Source organism: Pleurodeles waltl, chromosome 3_2, assembly GCF_031143425.1.
Source record: "Pleurodeles waltl isolate 20211129_DDA chromosome 3_2, aPleWal1.hap1.20221129, whole genome shotgun sequence".
NCBI classification, from domain to species: domain Eukaryota; kingdom Metazoa; phylum Chordata; class Amphibia; order Caudata; family Salamandridae; genus Pleurodeles; species Pleurodeles waltl.
The window spans coordinates 37091804-37109631 of NC_090441.1; the positions used below are offsets into that span (position 1 = coordinate 37091804).

Consider the following 17828-nt stretch of genomic DNA (forward strand, 5'->3'; position numbering starts at 1 on the left):
ACAAAACCCAGATTTTTAATAATCTTAGAGTTGCAGAGGTTCCAGATGTGATAGGGATCAACTGCTGAATCCTAACACCTTTCTCATGTTGTTTCTACAGAGGCTGAAATATTAGTAATTGTGAGTAGTGCCACACTGCATCAGAGCCTCCAGACTTACTCACCCATACCCATAAAAACAGACATTGAATATTGATTGATGACAAAATATGTTTTCACGCAGGTCAACACATCATATAACTATATTCTGAGATATAGGAGGTTATGTCTCATTAAAGAAAGACCGGTTCACTCTGCATCAAAATAGTACAAGCATGCAAAATCTCCTGACTCTCAGATGTAGACCACAATACACTCTTCCATCTTCACACGGAAGGTGACATGTGGAAATACTGACAAAAATGGTTTGAACACAGATGACAAACAAATCGCACACAAAAGAAGGCAGACCCAGTTTGTTCTTCATTCCCGCAGGGTTCTTGATGTTGCTTCCTGTCCCACACTTGGCTTACTGTGCTGAGAATTCCTGGCAAAAAATGGAACAATGGTTTTGAACAGACAATCCTTCGGTCTTGAGCAGTTAGAGACATGGATGACGTGCACAAGAGAAGTGTGCTGACACATTCTCATATAGGACCATGTGTTATGGTTCAAAAGCAGCAGCTTCCAAAATGCATTTAGCGGTGTGGCAAAGTGCAGGTCTAGCGGTGAGGCATGAGCTGAAGGCAGTGTGCCAAAAAATACATACAGTAAATTCTCATCGGAAGTCACTACGTTGTATAATCGTAACAACTGACCAGAAATAAAATGGAGACATGAGATGACAAGGCAGAAAAATACCCCGGCACTCTGGTGAGGGGTAGGACTCTGGCACCCCATCTCATAAAAAGAATCTGTATGACTTTGTCTTTCACCTGTCTATGGATGTGGTGAGTAGAAGCCAAACCATAGAGTGAAAAAGCAAGACTACTATAATTGTGCTCATCAAGTTTTAGAAATAATTTCTAGGGTCTTTTTCAACTGTAAAAATCCACTAGCCATAAAGTTGAATGATCTGGGATAGCATGGCTGAAAACATTTATTACAAATGAAAGCCGTCTGAAAATCCAGAAGCATGGAGGCATGGCATAGAAAAAAAGCCCCAAAATCCAACACTGATCAAAAAAGCTTGCATGTTTCATTTACTAGGAAGCTGTATTGATCATATTCTTATGCCAAAACTAGGGTCCAATTCACAAAAATTATTTTAAGAGTTCGTGTGACTTACTCTTCTATGTATTTGTAGAGCACAAACTGAGCGTGAGAGCAACTGAGTGATAAATAAGGGGCATGGCTCCTGGGAAGCTACAATCATTGGGGCAATGAGAAGGGTCAATTGTCGGGCCAGCGGCAGTGCTCTTTGAAAACGTGTCCCTCTGTGTTTTTATTAGTTGTAGAAGAGTCAGTGCTGCTCTAATATCATGTTTGAAATTCTATTTGCAACCTACAAAAAAAATCTTCAAAATATGGACCAAATATTTGTGGCATATGGAAACCATAATAAAGGGGGTCCGGTGACTAAAGCCACCATAGCAAGATGGATTGCAGCAGCCATACAATTCTGCAATTCTAAGACCGGTAGGCCTTTTCATCAAAAGGCAAAAGCACATTCTACAGAAGCAGTTGCAACAGTGGCGGCTCTGTAAGTTGGAGCACCTATCAAGCGTGTGTTGCAACTTCGAAAACAGACATACTTTCACCCAGCACTAATGCCTGGATGCGGTTCACAGCAATAATGCAACTGTGGGATGAGCAGTACTTTGGCATCTTTTCCAATTAGATGAGCTTAGTATAAATAAATGTGCAAGTTTGTACCTACCATCCGCTATTTTGTTCATAGCATACTTTTATTAAATATGTTTATAACTGCTTGCTTTTCTGATTCAAGCATGAGAATCTATGAAAGATACTCCAATACTGGAGAAAAAATATGTTACTTACTTGTAGTTCTTCTTCTCCGGTATTGGAAACTTTCATAGATTCCCCTTAGAGGCTCTCCTTCTTGGCATTTAGGATCTGTTCACACTGGTGCTTAAGAATCTGAGGGAAGATGCCTCTACTGGAAGGGTTTTAAAGGGTGTTGTCTCCTGATTAGCTGGACAATGTTTTTCCAGTCAGCTTATGTTTCCTCAAGAATGGTTCAGAGAAGGACTTTGTAGGTTTTAATGGCACTGCTATATATAGTGTAGTAGGGTCTGATTTAGATTCTGTCCTTTTTCCCTTTTCCTCATGAGAGCAGCCTTTTGAAGACTCATGGTGTGTCTTTTTTAAGGCTATACTGTGCCCCTCTGGTAACTAGTGGTGTGGCCTCTCTCTCTTTTTGGATTTTGGTTCTGAGGCAACAGCAGTCTCATTGTCCTCCTCAGAGACAGAAACAGTTTTAGCTTTAAACTCTTGAAGCCAAAGCAAAACCCTTCCCTCTCGATCTTTGAGAGTTTTGGTAAGAAAGGTCCTGCAGATTATACGGTCTTTTACCTTGTGGGCTGGACGAAGGCAGTATGTGCTCTCTTTATGAGGGTCTTCCAAATGCAGCCTCTTCTTTCCACAGGTCCCACAAAGTCTAAGGAGCCTTTTCATCAAGAATTCTGATATACTGGAACACAGCTGAAGTAATCTTGTTATAACCAAATTTGAAGAACTGAGCTGAGCGCAGAGAGACTCCCTCTCACACAATGTGCAGTAGAAAACCTGAGGGATGATACCTCTGCTGGGAGTGTTCTAAAGGGTGCTGTCTTCTGATTGGCTGGAGTTTGCGTCTTTATAAATGATGTGGATAAGCTACTAAAGTCAATGTTTTTTGCCATTGTAAGCTATGTTAATTACTTCCACTGCTTTAAAATATACAGTGGGACTCCCACCTCGATAGCAGGGATGATGCAAGCATGGGAATCTATGAAAGGTACACCAATACTGGAGAAACAATGGATCCCAGCTAACCTCACCAAAGCATGGGTATGAACTTTTTCTGGTTCTGTATTGACAGTATTCATAATCCACTCGGGTGCCCTTTTCTGGGCGCTGTTGAGGAGCTAGGGTGTAGTACTAGTCTATGCAGTTTCACTCTGTGTCAATGAGCTTCTCAATAAAGTTCAGGTTTAAATGTTGCGCTTCCGCCTTATTTGTTTTTCACTTTTTCACTGTAGTGATTCCTCTACTTCTTCCTAAAGTATTTCAACACATGGTGGAGGAGTGGCATAATGCAAAGGTGACTACTGTTTTACATGAAAACATGTGAAATAAGTAAAAACTAAATTGTTTATGTTAGAGATTAGGCCAAGAAAGTATTGCTCTCTTGACAAGAGCATGTCCCTCTTCCTGTCATGTAATGTTTGCCTTTACAGACATAAAATATCTGCTCTCTTTTTCCCACCACTTCTAAGTACTACAGGCTATAATATATGCCTGGGAAGCTAGACTGAAGCATTTGCTGTCTAACTGTCAATCAATCAGGTATTTATAATGCAAGGCTTATCACGAGGAGGGTCTCAAGGCACTGGGGGAAAGGATGTGGATCAGTTGAAGAGCCAGGTCTTGAGGTCCTTCCTGAACTGGATCAGTGAGGGGGTTCGCCTGATGTGGAGAGGCAGCATGTTCCAGGTCTGTGCCGCGAGGTAGGAGAAGGATCGTCCTACAGCAGAGTTCTTATGGATCCTTGGGACAGGGGCGAAGCAGAGATGTCTTGTCGGAGTGTAGAAGGAGAGGCAGTGGTTGAAGTAAGCAGGTCAGATGTTGTGGAGGGCCTTGTATGCGTGTGTGAGACGCTTGAAGGTGATTTTGTGTGTAGTGCAAAGTAATGTAGGTTTCCCATATGTGGGTCCTGTTTTTGCTGTGTTACAGGGGCTCATGCTGAACCTCACTGAGGAGCAACAAGGTAAAACTCCATCAGAGGTTGCTTGTGTGTTTGCTTAGAAAGGAACTAACGGTGCTTGCTAAACGGTTCCTATCAGAACAGAACCAAAGCTGATTTGCATGTGATAGGTTCCCTGCTACAGGAAGACGAGCTGAAAGAAGACTGCAAGTAATGCACTCAGAGTAATTGCTAGTGGCATAGATTAATTAAAATATTTCTCCCCATCAATTTTTGCTGTCCAAGCATCAGGAGGGAGCACTAGTCTCTCACTCAAACTCCCCTTTACCTTGGGTCTGAGAGCAGGGAAGTCTTTTTCAGAAAGAAGACTGGATGTTGTCCAGAATTCCACTGGATGATGATTTTTTTTGCCATTAGTACAACTAGTGGCACTTAATCAATTACATAAAGCATGACATGAATCACAGCAGGCAGAGAGTGCAGTCCCACCATTGGACGTTTGCAGATGTGACCAGCACTTGAACATATGCATCCTATCATTGGCAGTGAGTGAAGGTGCCTACTAAGCAAGAAAAGCAATAAGCCAGTTAGCTGACAACAAGAAGGAAAAATATCCTGCATGCACATTTACCCTCTAAATGGTGCCGGGAGAGGTACTTAAGTCCTTCGTCAAGCAGGATGACTGGGAAGGAAATCTTCATAACTACCACCCACTGGTGCCAGTTCAGTGGTGTGACCTGGAAAATCATCTGCAGACAGAAAGATAAGGTTTTAATCACTGAAACATGAGGCAAACAAAATCATGTTCTTATCAACAAGCAACTCAACAACATCTGTAAACGGTTGGCTAAAGATAACACAAGACACATGAGCCAAAGCACACTAGTGACTTCGATACCCACTTTACATATCATTCATTTCCTGCATTAGCTTTTTCCCTCAATTGAAAGACCCATAAGAAATCCACCCATCATCACTTACAGGCAATGGCTCCACATAGAGGATGAAAAAGTGCAGGGCCATGGACATGACGATGGCCCCCAGCAGCCAGAAGTTCAGCCACGGGGGCATTCGTAGCAAGGACTGGTTCTCTGACAAACTGCAAGGTTGGAACAGTGGTATTAGTTACAGGAAATCTCAGAATTAGGAAAATCACAACTGCTTGTGTATTGACATTTTCATAGTCCAGCTGTCACAGGGTGCACACTACAGTTTAAAGGGCATAGTTTTGTACTGTGATTCACTTAACTTTGAAAAAGGGTGATTATTCTTTTCTTTCAATTTCGTCTGCAACTTTATTTAAAAGTACATTTAGTTGACATCAATTGGTACATAAACATGTACAAGGCACATAAGGAATACCAGTCTGTTCTAGTCGCCATATTCCTCAGTCATTCTATAATGTCAGCGCTAAATGCATCAATGGACAGGGAACGACATAAACAAATACATTTCTATGCTTGAGAAATAAAACAGGCTTGATTCCCCTTTTAACCTTGGTCAAATAGGGGCTTTCAGAAATAGATCTGGAGAATGTTCAACTACGATCAAGTTTCAAACATCGAAAAATGGTTTGTAATTCAGATATAAATTCCACTTTCTTACATAGATGACTAGATAACAGACTGTCTTATCCAGACTTAACCCATAATAAAATGACACTACTGCCTCAGGTTTAAAAAATAACCACTCACAATGTAAATGGTCCTGTTTAGAATTAGTGTATGTAAATATTGTGTAGATATCATGAAAACCTGGTGTGATTATGATCCTTTAAATCCAGCACTGGCTGTGCTGAATATTCATCATGAAGGTCAAGAATTACTATAGAGGATTTCTTACAATGTTCTAAGTCTCCAACCTATTGGCCTGGTGTTAGACTTCACATGTCATATAAATTAGTGTAAAAAAAAACATTGCCATTGGTTAACCCGGTCATGCCATGTGTATAAAATGTGTTCACATGACAAATGAGAAATCCAGATTTAATAATTCTACACAGCCAAGACTTCCTTTTCGTAACAGAGCCCACAAGTAGCCACTGTCAGAATAGCAGTTATCACTCAGATTTTGCTTCCGGCCACCAGAGCACTAAGCATCGAGTAGTATGTTAACCCACTTCAGTCTTAGGCTCTCTTGACTGTGAGTACATTTACCTGGCCACATATGCAAATCTGCCTAAAATGCACTTAATGCTAGGGAGGTTGGCCACTCTTTTACTTTGCCAATTATCGTGCCCTTTTTGTTTGTTATCCTTTAACTGTATTTTTGGGTGTCCTTGTGTTTTTAAACTATGTCTTCAGGTTATAGAAAATCAAAGTCAATAGTAATGTTTTGTTGCAACAATAGCAAGCAACGGGGCATTCTTCAGATGTGCATTGAAAATAAAATAAAAAATACTTCCAGAAGCAGTTTTAAGCTCACCTGCCAGCTGGGAAGCACCCATACAATTCTAATAAAATTATATGCAAAGGTTATTGTTCAAATTTAAAATTTGCATTGCAAGCATGTAGTTGCCGTTTTTAGGAGGCAAGATTTTTTCATTTTCTTATTTTTGTGCTATATTTTGCAATAAAAACGAAAAACAGTGAATTATCACACCTGCTTGCTAAGGCCAGGCCTATTGGCTTTGCCAGTGATGGCTATCTATCATAGTCTTAGAACAGGTTAGTTTACGGCATTCAGCAATCCCAACATAAGTGTGTACCTGTTGAGAGCATTGCACATCTCAATGGTCACCAGCACGGAGAGAGCCATTGTGGTTGGATACCGGGATTCAAAGATTTCACAGTCGATTCCTTCAAAAAGGGGGTTGTCCGCGGTGCATTTCATAAAGTGTCTCTATTGACAAAGACACAATTGATATTGATAAGCGAGACAGTAAAGAAATGATGGCAAAAAAAGAAAAGGAAGATGGGGAGAGTCAGGAAGCACTGAAGGGCACACATATTCTCACTTAATAATGGTAGTACATTAGGTGAAACTGCAATACTTTCCCAGAAGAAGGTGCTTTTTTCACTTAAACATCAACTGTTAGTAAAGGTTATGTGTAAATACTACAGGGGTTATGACTGAAAGATACATGCTGCAGATGGACATTTCGTAAGAGCCCCCAGGAACAACTATAATTCACTGGTAGCTTTTTATTAACATCAAATTGCCAGGGATAAACGTTTCAGAAGCCTAAATTGTTTTAAAGTTATCTCCATCTCAGAGGCGTTTCAAATAACAGTTGAATGTGCAATGCAAATGCTATTGTCTATTTGCCTTTAATTGCACTTTTGCCTATGTCTGGAGAAAACATGCTTTCCATCTCAATATATGTTGTCTGAACTTAAAATGGTTCCGCTATTCAAGAGAAAATGTGTCCTTAACCAAGGACAATTGACATGACTCGGTCCAAGAAATCTCTCCACTCATGGGTATTGAAAGAACCGTTGCATGGCCTGTTATTTGGGGACGTACAAAGGTGCAAAGGCTGCCGACCCACAACTCGACACATGGTACTGAAAGCTTAGCACAAAGATAGCAAAGTTATTGCAATACACAATTGAGGGAAAAAGGAGCCATGCGCAGTGGGAATTTACACACTTCAAGGCCTGGAGCAGCAGTGCTCAACTTTTTTTGGTAGGCTGCCCTCGTCCGTTTTCAGATCCCTAAATTCCTCAGGTTGGGATTAGACTTCTCAAGCCTTCCAGGATCAGGGATGTCCAGTGGGGCGACCCAGTAATCCCCCTCAACAAAGAAGGTCACACAGCACAACTAACAAATCCCTGCAGCAGGATGTCCCATCTTGATGGATGGAAACTAGGTTGTAGTAATTTAGCTGATTTTAATTATCTACTACCTGGGCTTAGGTCTATGTCATTATGAAGAAAAGTTTATGAAGAAATACAGATAAAACCATTTTGAAGAAACTGTGCATGTGTTTTAAGGAGTAATTTGTCCTTGTGGAGAAACACCTCTGCTTAAATCCCCATGAAATGTGGGTGTGTTCATTCCCAACGCTGGAAAGGAATTTATATCAGCCTAGGCAGAAGAAGTTTTACCTGCATTTTGGAAATTTCAGACTACCTGCAGCATGTTTATGAAAACAAAGCATACAAGTTAGTGGATGTTTACTGAATTTTGCAGTCTGTTACACTCCGTTTCCCACCCCCTGCCCTAAATTTACAATGGTGGAAAATCCACAATACTGGCTGATTCTCCACCGTTCAAAAAACACCTTTTTTAATTGAATCTCACAGCATGTTACTTTTAGTGTATTATGAAAACAATAGCCATTGTTACTGAAAAATATCATTAAAAAATACAAAATGGCATTGAAATTTAACTTAAAAAATAACAGAGTAGGGATAGTGTTAAGGTGAATGTGAGGCTATAATTTAGGATTCAGATTAGAGATAAATTCAAAATTTTGAATAAATGTAGAGTTAGTTTAAGTCAGGATGGTAAAAAAATAATTTTCTCCACATGGTTACTATTTACATAAATTGCTGGTATTTGCAAATTCTTCTTTTTTTTTTTTTTAACACAAACGTTGTTTTTTTGGTATATATGCATGTGTTGTCACATTACAGAATAATCATTAACAATTACATTGTGCCAAGAAATGAAATCATTTTGTTAGATAACATCTTGTATATCGTATCGGGCACTTAGTCACTTATTCCAATAATTTCACCTTTTAAGCATCCCAGTCCCCCCCCCACCATTCTAATTAACTCAACTTGTCACTGAAGAGAGCATAATCACATGTCTTATTACTAGTAGGGAGGCGTATAATAAGGACTTTGTGGAGTCGAGTGGATAAATAAATGCAGTGGTCTTGGGCATGGGGGTGGTTTGAACTTGTGTTAAGTTTTTGTGAATATATTTTCCTAAGTCTCCGTTTCAGGGGTCTGTATCTTGTACTTTGAGGGATTCCAAAAGTGCATCCAGTTAAAGCAAAATTGGTCCTTTTAAGGAGGCCCCTGAATTCCTCCCTGCGCAAGGCTGCACTCTCAGTCAGTCCCCAGTGCTCCATCTCCTGCCGCCGAAGAGGCACTTGGGGGGGCCCTTGAGGATCTCCAATTTTTTGTTATTAACCTCTTTGCTAGTAGTAGGGCCAAGTTAGCACATCAAAGCACTACTTTATAACCCCGGTAGGCATTCGATGGGGTGCTGCATTGGTTTAAATCTGTAATAACTGATAGAGTTGTAGCTATACCTGTCCAGTAGGGGGTAAGATCCAGGCAGGCCCAAAGCATGTGTATTAAGTCAACATTGGGACTTTTAAAGAAGGGCATACCATTGTGCTGAGGGCAGATATTGTGTTAATCCTGTGTGGTGTTTGATATGCTCTATGCAACATAAAAAGCTGTATGAGGTGGAATCTTGTGTTACGCAATTTTTTGTGGGGATTTTCTAAGATTCAAGCCCAGTCACAGTCAGAGAATTCAAGGCTCAAGTCCTCTTCCAACTTGAGTTTTAATTTATGAAGGGGTGTCCCTGAATGCGCTTTGATCCCGTGTGTTAGAATTTTTGCCTTACGCAGGGTCATCCCTAGTCTTTTTGCCTCCTTCCTCTTGGTTTTTCTGACCTCTCGCTGTTGGCTCTAGGACTCTGAGCACTTTATCACTGCTGACCAGTGCTAAAGTGCAGGTGCTCTCCTATCTAAAGTTGGTATGATTGGCTTATACCTAATTGGCATATTTAATTTACCTATAAGTCCCTTGTACAGTGGTATCTCTATACCCAGGGCCTGTAAATTAAATACTACTAGTGGGCCTGCAGCGCTGCTTGCGCCACCCACTGAAGTAGACTTTCAAACCTGTCCCAGGCCTGCTAACGCAGGGCCTGTGTGCACAGTTTTCTGCCACAGGGACCTGGCATCTAAATTTACTTGCCAGGCCCAGAACTCCCCTTTTACTACATGTAAGTCACCCCTAAGGTACGCCGTAGCTAGCCCTATGGGCAGGGTAACATGTATGTAGAAAGGCAGGACATGTGCCATATTGCATGGCCTGTCCTAGTAGTGACAAACAGCCTAACTTGGTGTCTCACTGCTGTGAGTGCTGCCTTCTCATAGGATTGCATTAGAAATGCCCTGCCTTATGTGTAAGGGGTATTGTCTGATTTATGAGGGGTAGCGTAGGCGTGTTTGGTATGGTTGTGATGGTGATAATAAATGCTGCTTACTGGTGTGGGTGTATTTTTTATTACTATCACAGAAATGCCACTTCTAGAAAGTGAGCATTTCTCTGTGCTTATGACTCTGGTGTTTTGCAGCTTGACTCCAATCCACGTCTGGGCAGAGTGACAGTTGGGGATTTGTGCATCCTTTTCAGACAGCCTGTACACAGGGAGGGTGGAGGTGTCACTGAGGTGCATCTACATACTGAATAGTCTTCCTGGGCTGAGAGAAGGGAGAGACGGGGCACACCTGCATTTGTAAAGACTGTGCCCTGGCCTCACACAATAGGGTCGTTAACCCCGCACTGATGTTTGGAGCCTGTGCTGAAAGGAGAGAGGGGGCACTCCCAGAACCAGTTGTAACTGGCTGGAACCTCCTCTCCCTACCATTGTAAAACACTGTAAGAACTGACTATAAGTACAGGGGAATTATCCCCACAATTTGGAGACTCTTGGAATCATCTTGGAACTGGACACCAAAGGCTGAAAGGACTCACCAGGAATCGCCATGGACTGCTGCTGCTGTGCTGACCTGTGACCTGCCTGGTCACTGTGAAGGACTTGCCACTTGCTGCCTTTCCCTTGTGCTGGCCTGTAGCTGGGCCCTCCACCTGAGGACCTTGTCTTAAGATTCTGCTCCCCAGGGGCAGGGTGCTGTGGCCCCTGACCCCTGCATCCATTTCTTCACGAGGGGTGCTTCTCCGTGGTTGCGGCTGCCATAGCGCTGATTGCAGCGCGCTTATGGAGCCTTGGGAGCTTGTAGGCTCCTTACTGCATTGTGCCCCTTTAAATAAGATCACCGCAGCGGCCCAAGGAAGCTGGAAGAACACTCGCGCACCGCATCGGGTGCAGGCGAGTGTCTGCTCGGGCCCCAGGAGGGGTCTGATCTTCTTGTGGCTTCACAGCAGGACCAGGAGAAGGCGCGGGGAGTGCCCCCTTCCCCCTGGCCTCTGCGTTAGGAGAAGGATGCTCCTTTTCTGCTGTTAGGTAAAACGGGCATTATTGTGCCCCCCCCTTGGTGGAAGGGCCAGTGGAGGCCCGGGGGGGGCTCCCAGAGATCGCGGGTCCCGAGAGGGGCCTGTCATTAAACCGGAGGGGGTGCGTGGTGCCCCCCTCCTGCCCTAAGTTGTTTTTGCTGGCTTTGGCCCCCCTCGTGAGGGCTGGTTGAGGCCCTGGGGGGCCCCCAGTAATAACGGTCCCCGGAGGGGCCTGTCTATAAAAGAGAGGAGGTGCATGTCACCCTCCTCTGACCCCAGAGTATAAGGGAGGCCCCCGTTTTGCGCATAGGAGCGCCGGGAGCCCCATTGTTCGCCTTCTAGGCACTGGAGGTGCCTTCATCCAACCAGGTACTGTTTAAAGGACCAATATAGTTGCAATCCAAAGTTCTTTCTACAGACTTTTGTTTGATTCATATATTACCTACCTGCGTTTGATGTTTTTACATGTGTGTATGCAAATGTTCCTTTTATGGACATGCTTGCTGATATGTATTCCTCTAACTTGCCATATGTTTTCTAATGTTCCTACTATGGGCATTTTATGATATTCTTATGACAAGTGTTCTAATGTGATAACGTGTTTCCTGACTACTGCTTATGTTGCAGAATACTGAGTAACCTATGTGTTATGTGTGACTACTGCTAATTTGCAGAGTAACTAATGTGTAACGTTCTGACAACTGCTAAGGTAGCAGGATAGTACTGCTAGGTGATGTTTGGTCTGATAATTGCCTTGTGTACAATACAGTATATTTTCATATAATTTGGTGTTGTGTTTCCTTTGTGGTGGGGATATTGCGTCACGTGTGTTGTGTGTGTTGTGCAAATGCTTTACACATTGCCTCTGGGTTATGGCTGACTGCTCGTGCCAAGCTACCAAGGGGGTGAGCAGGGGTTATCTTGGACGTGTAACTCCCTTGCCCTGACTAGAGTGGGTAAGTTCTGCCTGGCTGAGGTGCATACCCTAGCCAACCAGAAACCCCATTTCTAACACCGTGATACAACCATTGGAACAGATGTCTGCTCTCGCCTAGGCAATATAGGGCCTGAAGTAGTTTGTGTGTGGGTGGCTCGCACCCATCCGGTGATAAGTGTTTCTGCATATAGCAAACAATGAGTGTGTTAGAAAGACAGTGGGAGGGAGACCATGCAATTGTATGAAGTCAGTATGCAGCATTAATGTACTGTCATGGACCAAAGAGCCCATCGCTAACTCGCCTCCATGCTCCCAAGTAGCAAGTCACAGTGTTGTTAAGATGTCGGAATCTGAGGGGAGCCCTCTCAGCCGGACACTCGGTGCATATGGAAGCATGGGAGCAGTGTATTTCTGTGCCATCTCCCAATAGATGAGAGCCACACGTAGTAATAGAGGTGTGTGCCGGGGCCACACCCTTCCAGGGCACAGCAGGCTATGTAGTTGGCTTTTGTTCAATTGTACCGGTGTGCAACCAATCTCTGATAGGTCGTGCCCGGTGAGCCAGAAAGAGAACCACTGTTGTTGTCTTGCGCAACAATAGGCCTTGAATTCTGGGGCTCCCACTCCACGCCGTCTGACAGCAATTGCAATCGGGGAGGCTAATTCTGTGGCATCCCAATCCCCGAGCGAGTTCCACCAACATGCTGTTCAGCAATGGGAACACCCATGCCAGTATTATCACTGGAAGCTTTGTAAAGTAATACAATAGTCTTGGAAGCATAACCATTTTCGCAATAAATAAACGACCTGCAGCAGACAAAACAAGGTGATCTAGAAAGCTATTTTTGTTTTAAGGGAGTTAATCTAAAGATTCCTGATACACCTGTATAGTGAGGTATCGGATTTTGGGGGACGCCAGGTTGGACGTCATCTAGAGGTCTGCTTGGCCGAGGCGCAGCCTGGGGTCACCGGAGTGGGGGAAAAGAAGAAGACACAAGACTTGTCTATATTAATGTGAAGACCAGATATCCTTCCAAATGAATTAAGTACTTGGATGATTCCTTCCAGACCCCTTCAGAGGACCTTGAGGTAAAGGATTATATCATCGGCACACAAGATATAGAGTCTGTTGTGCCGCCTATAGGTATTTCCACACTTGAGGAGCTCTGCCAGAGCTGTTGTGTTATAGGTTCAATCGCCACCACAAATATTAGGGGTGATACAGGGCAATCTTGCCTGGTCCCCCGATAAGTGACTGTGAAATCAGGCCACCAGTCCTTGCTCTAGCAGTGGGCTGTGAATATAAGAGACATACCCATCGGTTATTTGCCTGGGAAATGTCATTCTGTGCCAGGACTGTTACCATAAAATCCGATCCCAGAGTGTCAAAAACTTGACAGATATCTAGTGATATGCAGCCCACATATGGATAGTTCTTCCGTGCTGTTTCCATTATACAAAAAAGTCAGTGTATATTAAAAGAAGTGCTGCGACAGGGACAAAACCACATTGGTCTATATGTAAAAGATGCTGGAGAAGCCTCCAGGCAAGAGTTTTGTTTAAGATTTTATATGCTGTGTTTAGAATAGACAGAGGTCTGTATGAGGAGAGATCAGGGGGAGGTCTGCCAGGCTTCAATGCCACCCTGGCGGTGGGTGGAAGGGTACCTGCATCTAACCAGGCACTGTAAAGTCTTTCCAGCTTTAAGACTAATTTTGCCCAGTAGATCGAATAAAACTTGACTGGCAGCCCATCCGAACCAGATGTTTTGTTTCTGGATAGTTCTCCTATGCCCCCCCCCCATATCTTGTTAGCCAAGATTGAAGCCCGAGGGTCTCCTTGTCCTCAACAGATACTCTTGGTAGTGTGATCTGGTCAAGAAACCTAGTGACATCTACTGGGTTTGGGGAGTGTGGGGCAGTGTACAGTTTGGTACAGAAGTCCCTAAAGGCTTAATTGATCCTGCTTTGTGTAGTGATCACCCCCAGGGAGGATTATTGATGGACATTATTGGGTGGGTGAGGTGGTGGGTTGTATCAAGCGTGCTAGAAGGGTCCCTGATTTGTCTGCTTCTGCGTTTGTCTTTTGCATATAAGTGTGATAATCTAGGAAGCAGAGACACTCAAGGAGATTGGCATGTGTAATACAGGCTTCCTGTAATGCACGTAAAGCTTCAGTGTTTTCCCTTCCACCCTTTCTAATGCATTATGTTTGCTTTCTATACATAAAAGGTCCCGTTCAACCTCCCACCTGGGTCCTACCACCGTGGCGATTGAGGTGCCTCAAATCATCACCCACTCTGTCAACGGGGGGAGGCGCACAAGAGTCTCCCTGAATACACAGTCTTCCAGTTGGATTGGTTGCAAACACCAGGTTGGAATCGGTGTTGATATGTAGAAAAGCATCACCTCTAGAGGGTTATAATCGGATAATGTCTTCCCCAGATATGTGGTCCCTTTTATGAAAGATTGGAGGGGTGCCGGACATAGGAGTCTATATAAACGTGAGTGCAATGCATGAGGGGAAGTAAAAGGAGTATTCCCTGTCTCATACGTGTCTCTTACGCCAAACATCCAACAGGTCCTAGCCATTTATCCAGTTTCTCTGTGCCTTTGCTTGGCATACAAGACTGTGATGCGCATAGTGGGTGGGAGCACTTAACGAAGGTATCAACAACAGTGTTAAAGTCACCAGCCAACGCCCAGGGATAGTTTGACCAGTCTACTAGGACTGAGGATATCTGGGACCAGTATGCATCCTGTGCTATATTGGATGCATATATGCAACCCAACACAACAGGCTGCCCTGAGCATCTAGCCTAGTTTCCAACACGGTGAATGGCACACTAGCTCAGAGCCATACAGCCGTGCCTTGTGCAAAGGCAGAGTAGGATGTGTGGAACAGTTGTTCCCACTTTTTTCTGCTCATTTGTTGAGCTTCGTTTGCTGTGAGGTGAGTCTCTTGTAAGAACACTATGGCGGTCATTCTGAACCTGGCGGTTGAAAACAGCCAGGGCAGAGTGCCGCGGAAGCACCGCCAACAGGCTGGCGGTGCTTCATGGGCAATTCTGACCGCGGCGGTAAAGCCGCGGTCAGAAAAGGGCAACCGCCGGTTTCCCGCCGGTTTACCCTTGCCCCAAAGAATCCTCCATGGCGGTGCTGCTCGCAGCACCGCCATGGGGATTCCGACCCCCTTCCCGCCATCCTGGTCCTGGCGGTAAAAACCGCCAGGAACAGGATGGCGGGAACGGGTGTCGTGGGGCCCCTGGGGGCCCCTGCACTGCCCATGCCACAGGCATGGGCAGTGCAGGGGCCCCCTAACAGGGCCCCATAATGATTTTCAGTGTCTGCCTAGCAGACACTGAAAATCGCGACGGGTGCCACTGCACCCGTCGCACACCAGCAACTCCGCCGGCTCCATTCGGAGCCGGCTTCATCGTTGCTGGGGCTTTCCCGCTGGGCGGCTGGGAGGCCTTTTGGCGGTCGCCCGCCCGCCCAGCGGGAAAGTCAGAATGACTGCCGCGGTCATTTGACCGCGGTGCGGTCTTCTGGCGGGGGAACTTTGGCGGGCGGCCTCCGCCGCCCGCCGAAGTAGGAATGACCCCCTATATGTGCTCGATGCCTGTTCAATTGCGCAAGTACTGCCTTTATATACTGAGCCCAGTCCCTGCACATTCCAAGTGACTATATTGTATTCATTTGGTGTGTGTGACATCTATCCAAACTATATAATAATTCCTCTCCCGCAAAGCCCATGCTCTCACACTCATTCACAATATGCCTTCTTTCATGATGATCGGTGATGGTGAAAGACCTCAAATGTCCATCCTCAAAATAAAAGGGAACAAATACTTAGTCCATCAAGAACCATTTGTTGGACCAAACTGTGAAACCAACCAGAACTTAGCAACTAATGATGAACAGGTGCTTCTGCTATGTGGTAAGGGTAGTGCCACCTAAGGCAGTGTTCCTAGGAGGTGTAAGAAATGAGAGCCTGAACCTCATATCTAGGTCAACTGGGCCCAGTGACCATAGTTTACACGTAAGTGGGCAGAATCAGTAAACCCCCAGAAATACACAAGCATGGCGTAAGTCAGGCATCCCAGAAAAAAAAGGGATGGGGGCACCGTGTGTACATTCAACATTCGACCAAGTAATAAGAGTTCAAACAGCCACTCGTCTCAAACCCCTCATTGCTCATATACACTACGTGCAGCGATCCAGAGTCTGTAGCAGAGAAAAGGGGTTGTTTATATTGCTCTTATTCCTCTTCGATGAAATGGTCATGTGACATTTGTGGAGCGACCGTTGTGAATAAAGTCATCCTGCTGAGTCTGAGACACTGCCACACGAGAAGCTTGAACCGCTGGGTTTCTTTGAAAGTCTGAAGACGTTTCCAAAGTGTATCGCTTCCTGCCAGCCCTGCAGGGGCTGTTGCTGAGTAGGTGCTGTTTTCATGCCGGATCCACAGGTGCCTCTTGTCTTGTGTTTTCTGGGAGCCCTCTGTGGTTTGGGTGAGTTAGTCTTCTGTAGTTTTGGTCCTGCTGAGTCAGGAGACTACCTGTCCAGCCACTCACATGCCTCATCTGGTAGGTCAATGAAAAAGGACTGATGCTCATGGATTATTTTAAGCCTGGTTGGGAACAGCAGAGCGTACTTGAGAACGATCAAGCACAAGCGTTTTGTGATCTCTTGAAAGGTGGAATGCGTGCGCTGCACTGCAAGGGTGTAGTCCAGAAATAGTGAGACTATGGAATTTGCAAAGCAGAGAGGTGCCTTCTCCGGGCCGTTCACAGCAGTGCGTCCCTGTCTCTATAGTTTCGGATTTGACCACCATAGGGCGTGGTGGTGAACCTGGTATTGGTTTCCTCATGGGCACTCTGTCGGCTCTCTCCACGGCGAACAGGTTTGAAAGTTCCAGCAGGGCCAATAACAATTTTAGATAGCCCTCTATGAATTGAGTTGGGTGGGGGTCCTCTGTTCCCTCCGGGACTCCAAGTATGTGAATATTACTCCTATGTGATCTCCCCTCTGCGTCTTCTATTCATTCTTGTAGGTACTCCACTTGTTTACGCAGTTGTGCAGTCTGCGCAGAGTGTTCAGTTTGGTTCTGAGTTTTAGTGGATAACAATTGCTCATCCAGGTCATCTTTTAAGAACCGTGATGTCTGCTGTGATGGTCCCCAATTGTTGCTCAAGTGAGACTCAAGAGTCTCGGATTTCCTGAAGGATAATTTCTAATTGTCCATTTCGGGCAGTTATGTCCATGGGGGGATACAGTCCTCCGGAGACGGGGGTCAGTGAATCCTCTGAAGGAGTGGACCGGGAAAGAGACTGGGCATCTCATCCACCTGAGGCAGATTTTGTGCGACTCATTATAATGATCAGGCGGTCCCGGCTTTCCCGGAAAGAAGGGGCAGGTATCTTCAAGTATGATGCAAGTTGTGGTGTCACTGCATTGTGTCTTTAACTCACTGTATAAGTGTCTGTGGGGGGGAGGAGGAAGAGGCCCTGGGGCTGCAGTTCCTTGATTTCGTTGCCCCCGAGTTGGACAGCTGGTTCCAAACACTGGAAGTCCCTGGTGACCACTCTTAGGGGGTCATTCTGACCTCGGCGGTCTTTTTGCAAGACTGCTGAGGGACCGCCGTGCGGAAGACCGCCTGTGCAGGCGGTTTGCCGCTCAGCGTATTATGACTGTTGGCTGCTCTCCGTCGTTATTCCAACGGAGAGCCGCCAACAGCCATAGTGATGGGTGGAGGTTGCTCCACCTCCACCGTCACGCCAACAGAACACCGCCCAGCGAATCACGTCCTGTGATTCGCCGCGGCGGTGTTCTGTTGGCGGTGTGGTGTCGGCGGAGCTGCCCCGATGGCTCCCGACCCTCCCGGAGGATTGA

At 45.1% G+C, this 17828-nt stretch overlaps 1 protein-coding gene across 2 annotated transcripts in view; it reads right to left on the bottom strand.

Annotated features, from left to right (window-relative positions):
- ATP2A3 (ATPase sarcoplasmic/endoplasmic reticulum Ca2+ transporting 3) overlaps positions 1 to 17828 on the bottom strand; it is a 352883-nt gene that overhangs the window by 14227 nt on the left and 320828 nt on the right. The window contains exons 18-21 of one of the 2 annotated variants that reach the window (XM_069226687.1): positions 6554 to 6687; positions 4828 to 4945; positions 4478 to 4595; positions 450 to 525 (exon numbers count right to left, since the gene is read on the bottom strand). In XM_069226687.1, coding sequence (XP_069082788.1) covers positions 450 to 525; positions 4478 to 4595; positions 4828 to 4945; positions 6554 to 6687 — 446 coding nt within the window. The remainder of the gene's footprint in view (positions 1 to 449; positions 526 to 4477; positions 4596 to 4827; positions 4946 to 6553; positions 6688 to 17828) is intronic. The other variant, XM_069226688.1, reaches the window with a different exon arrangement.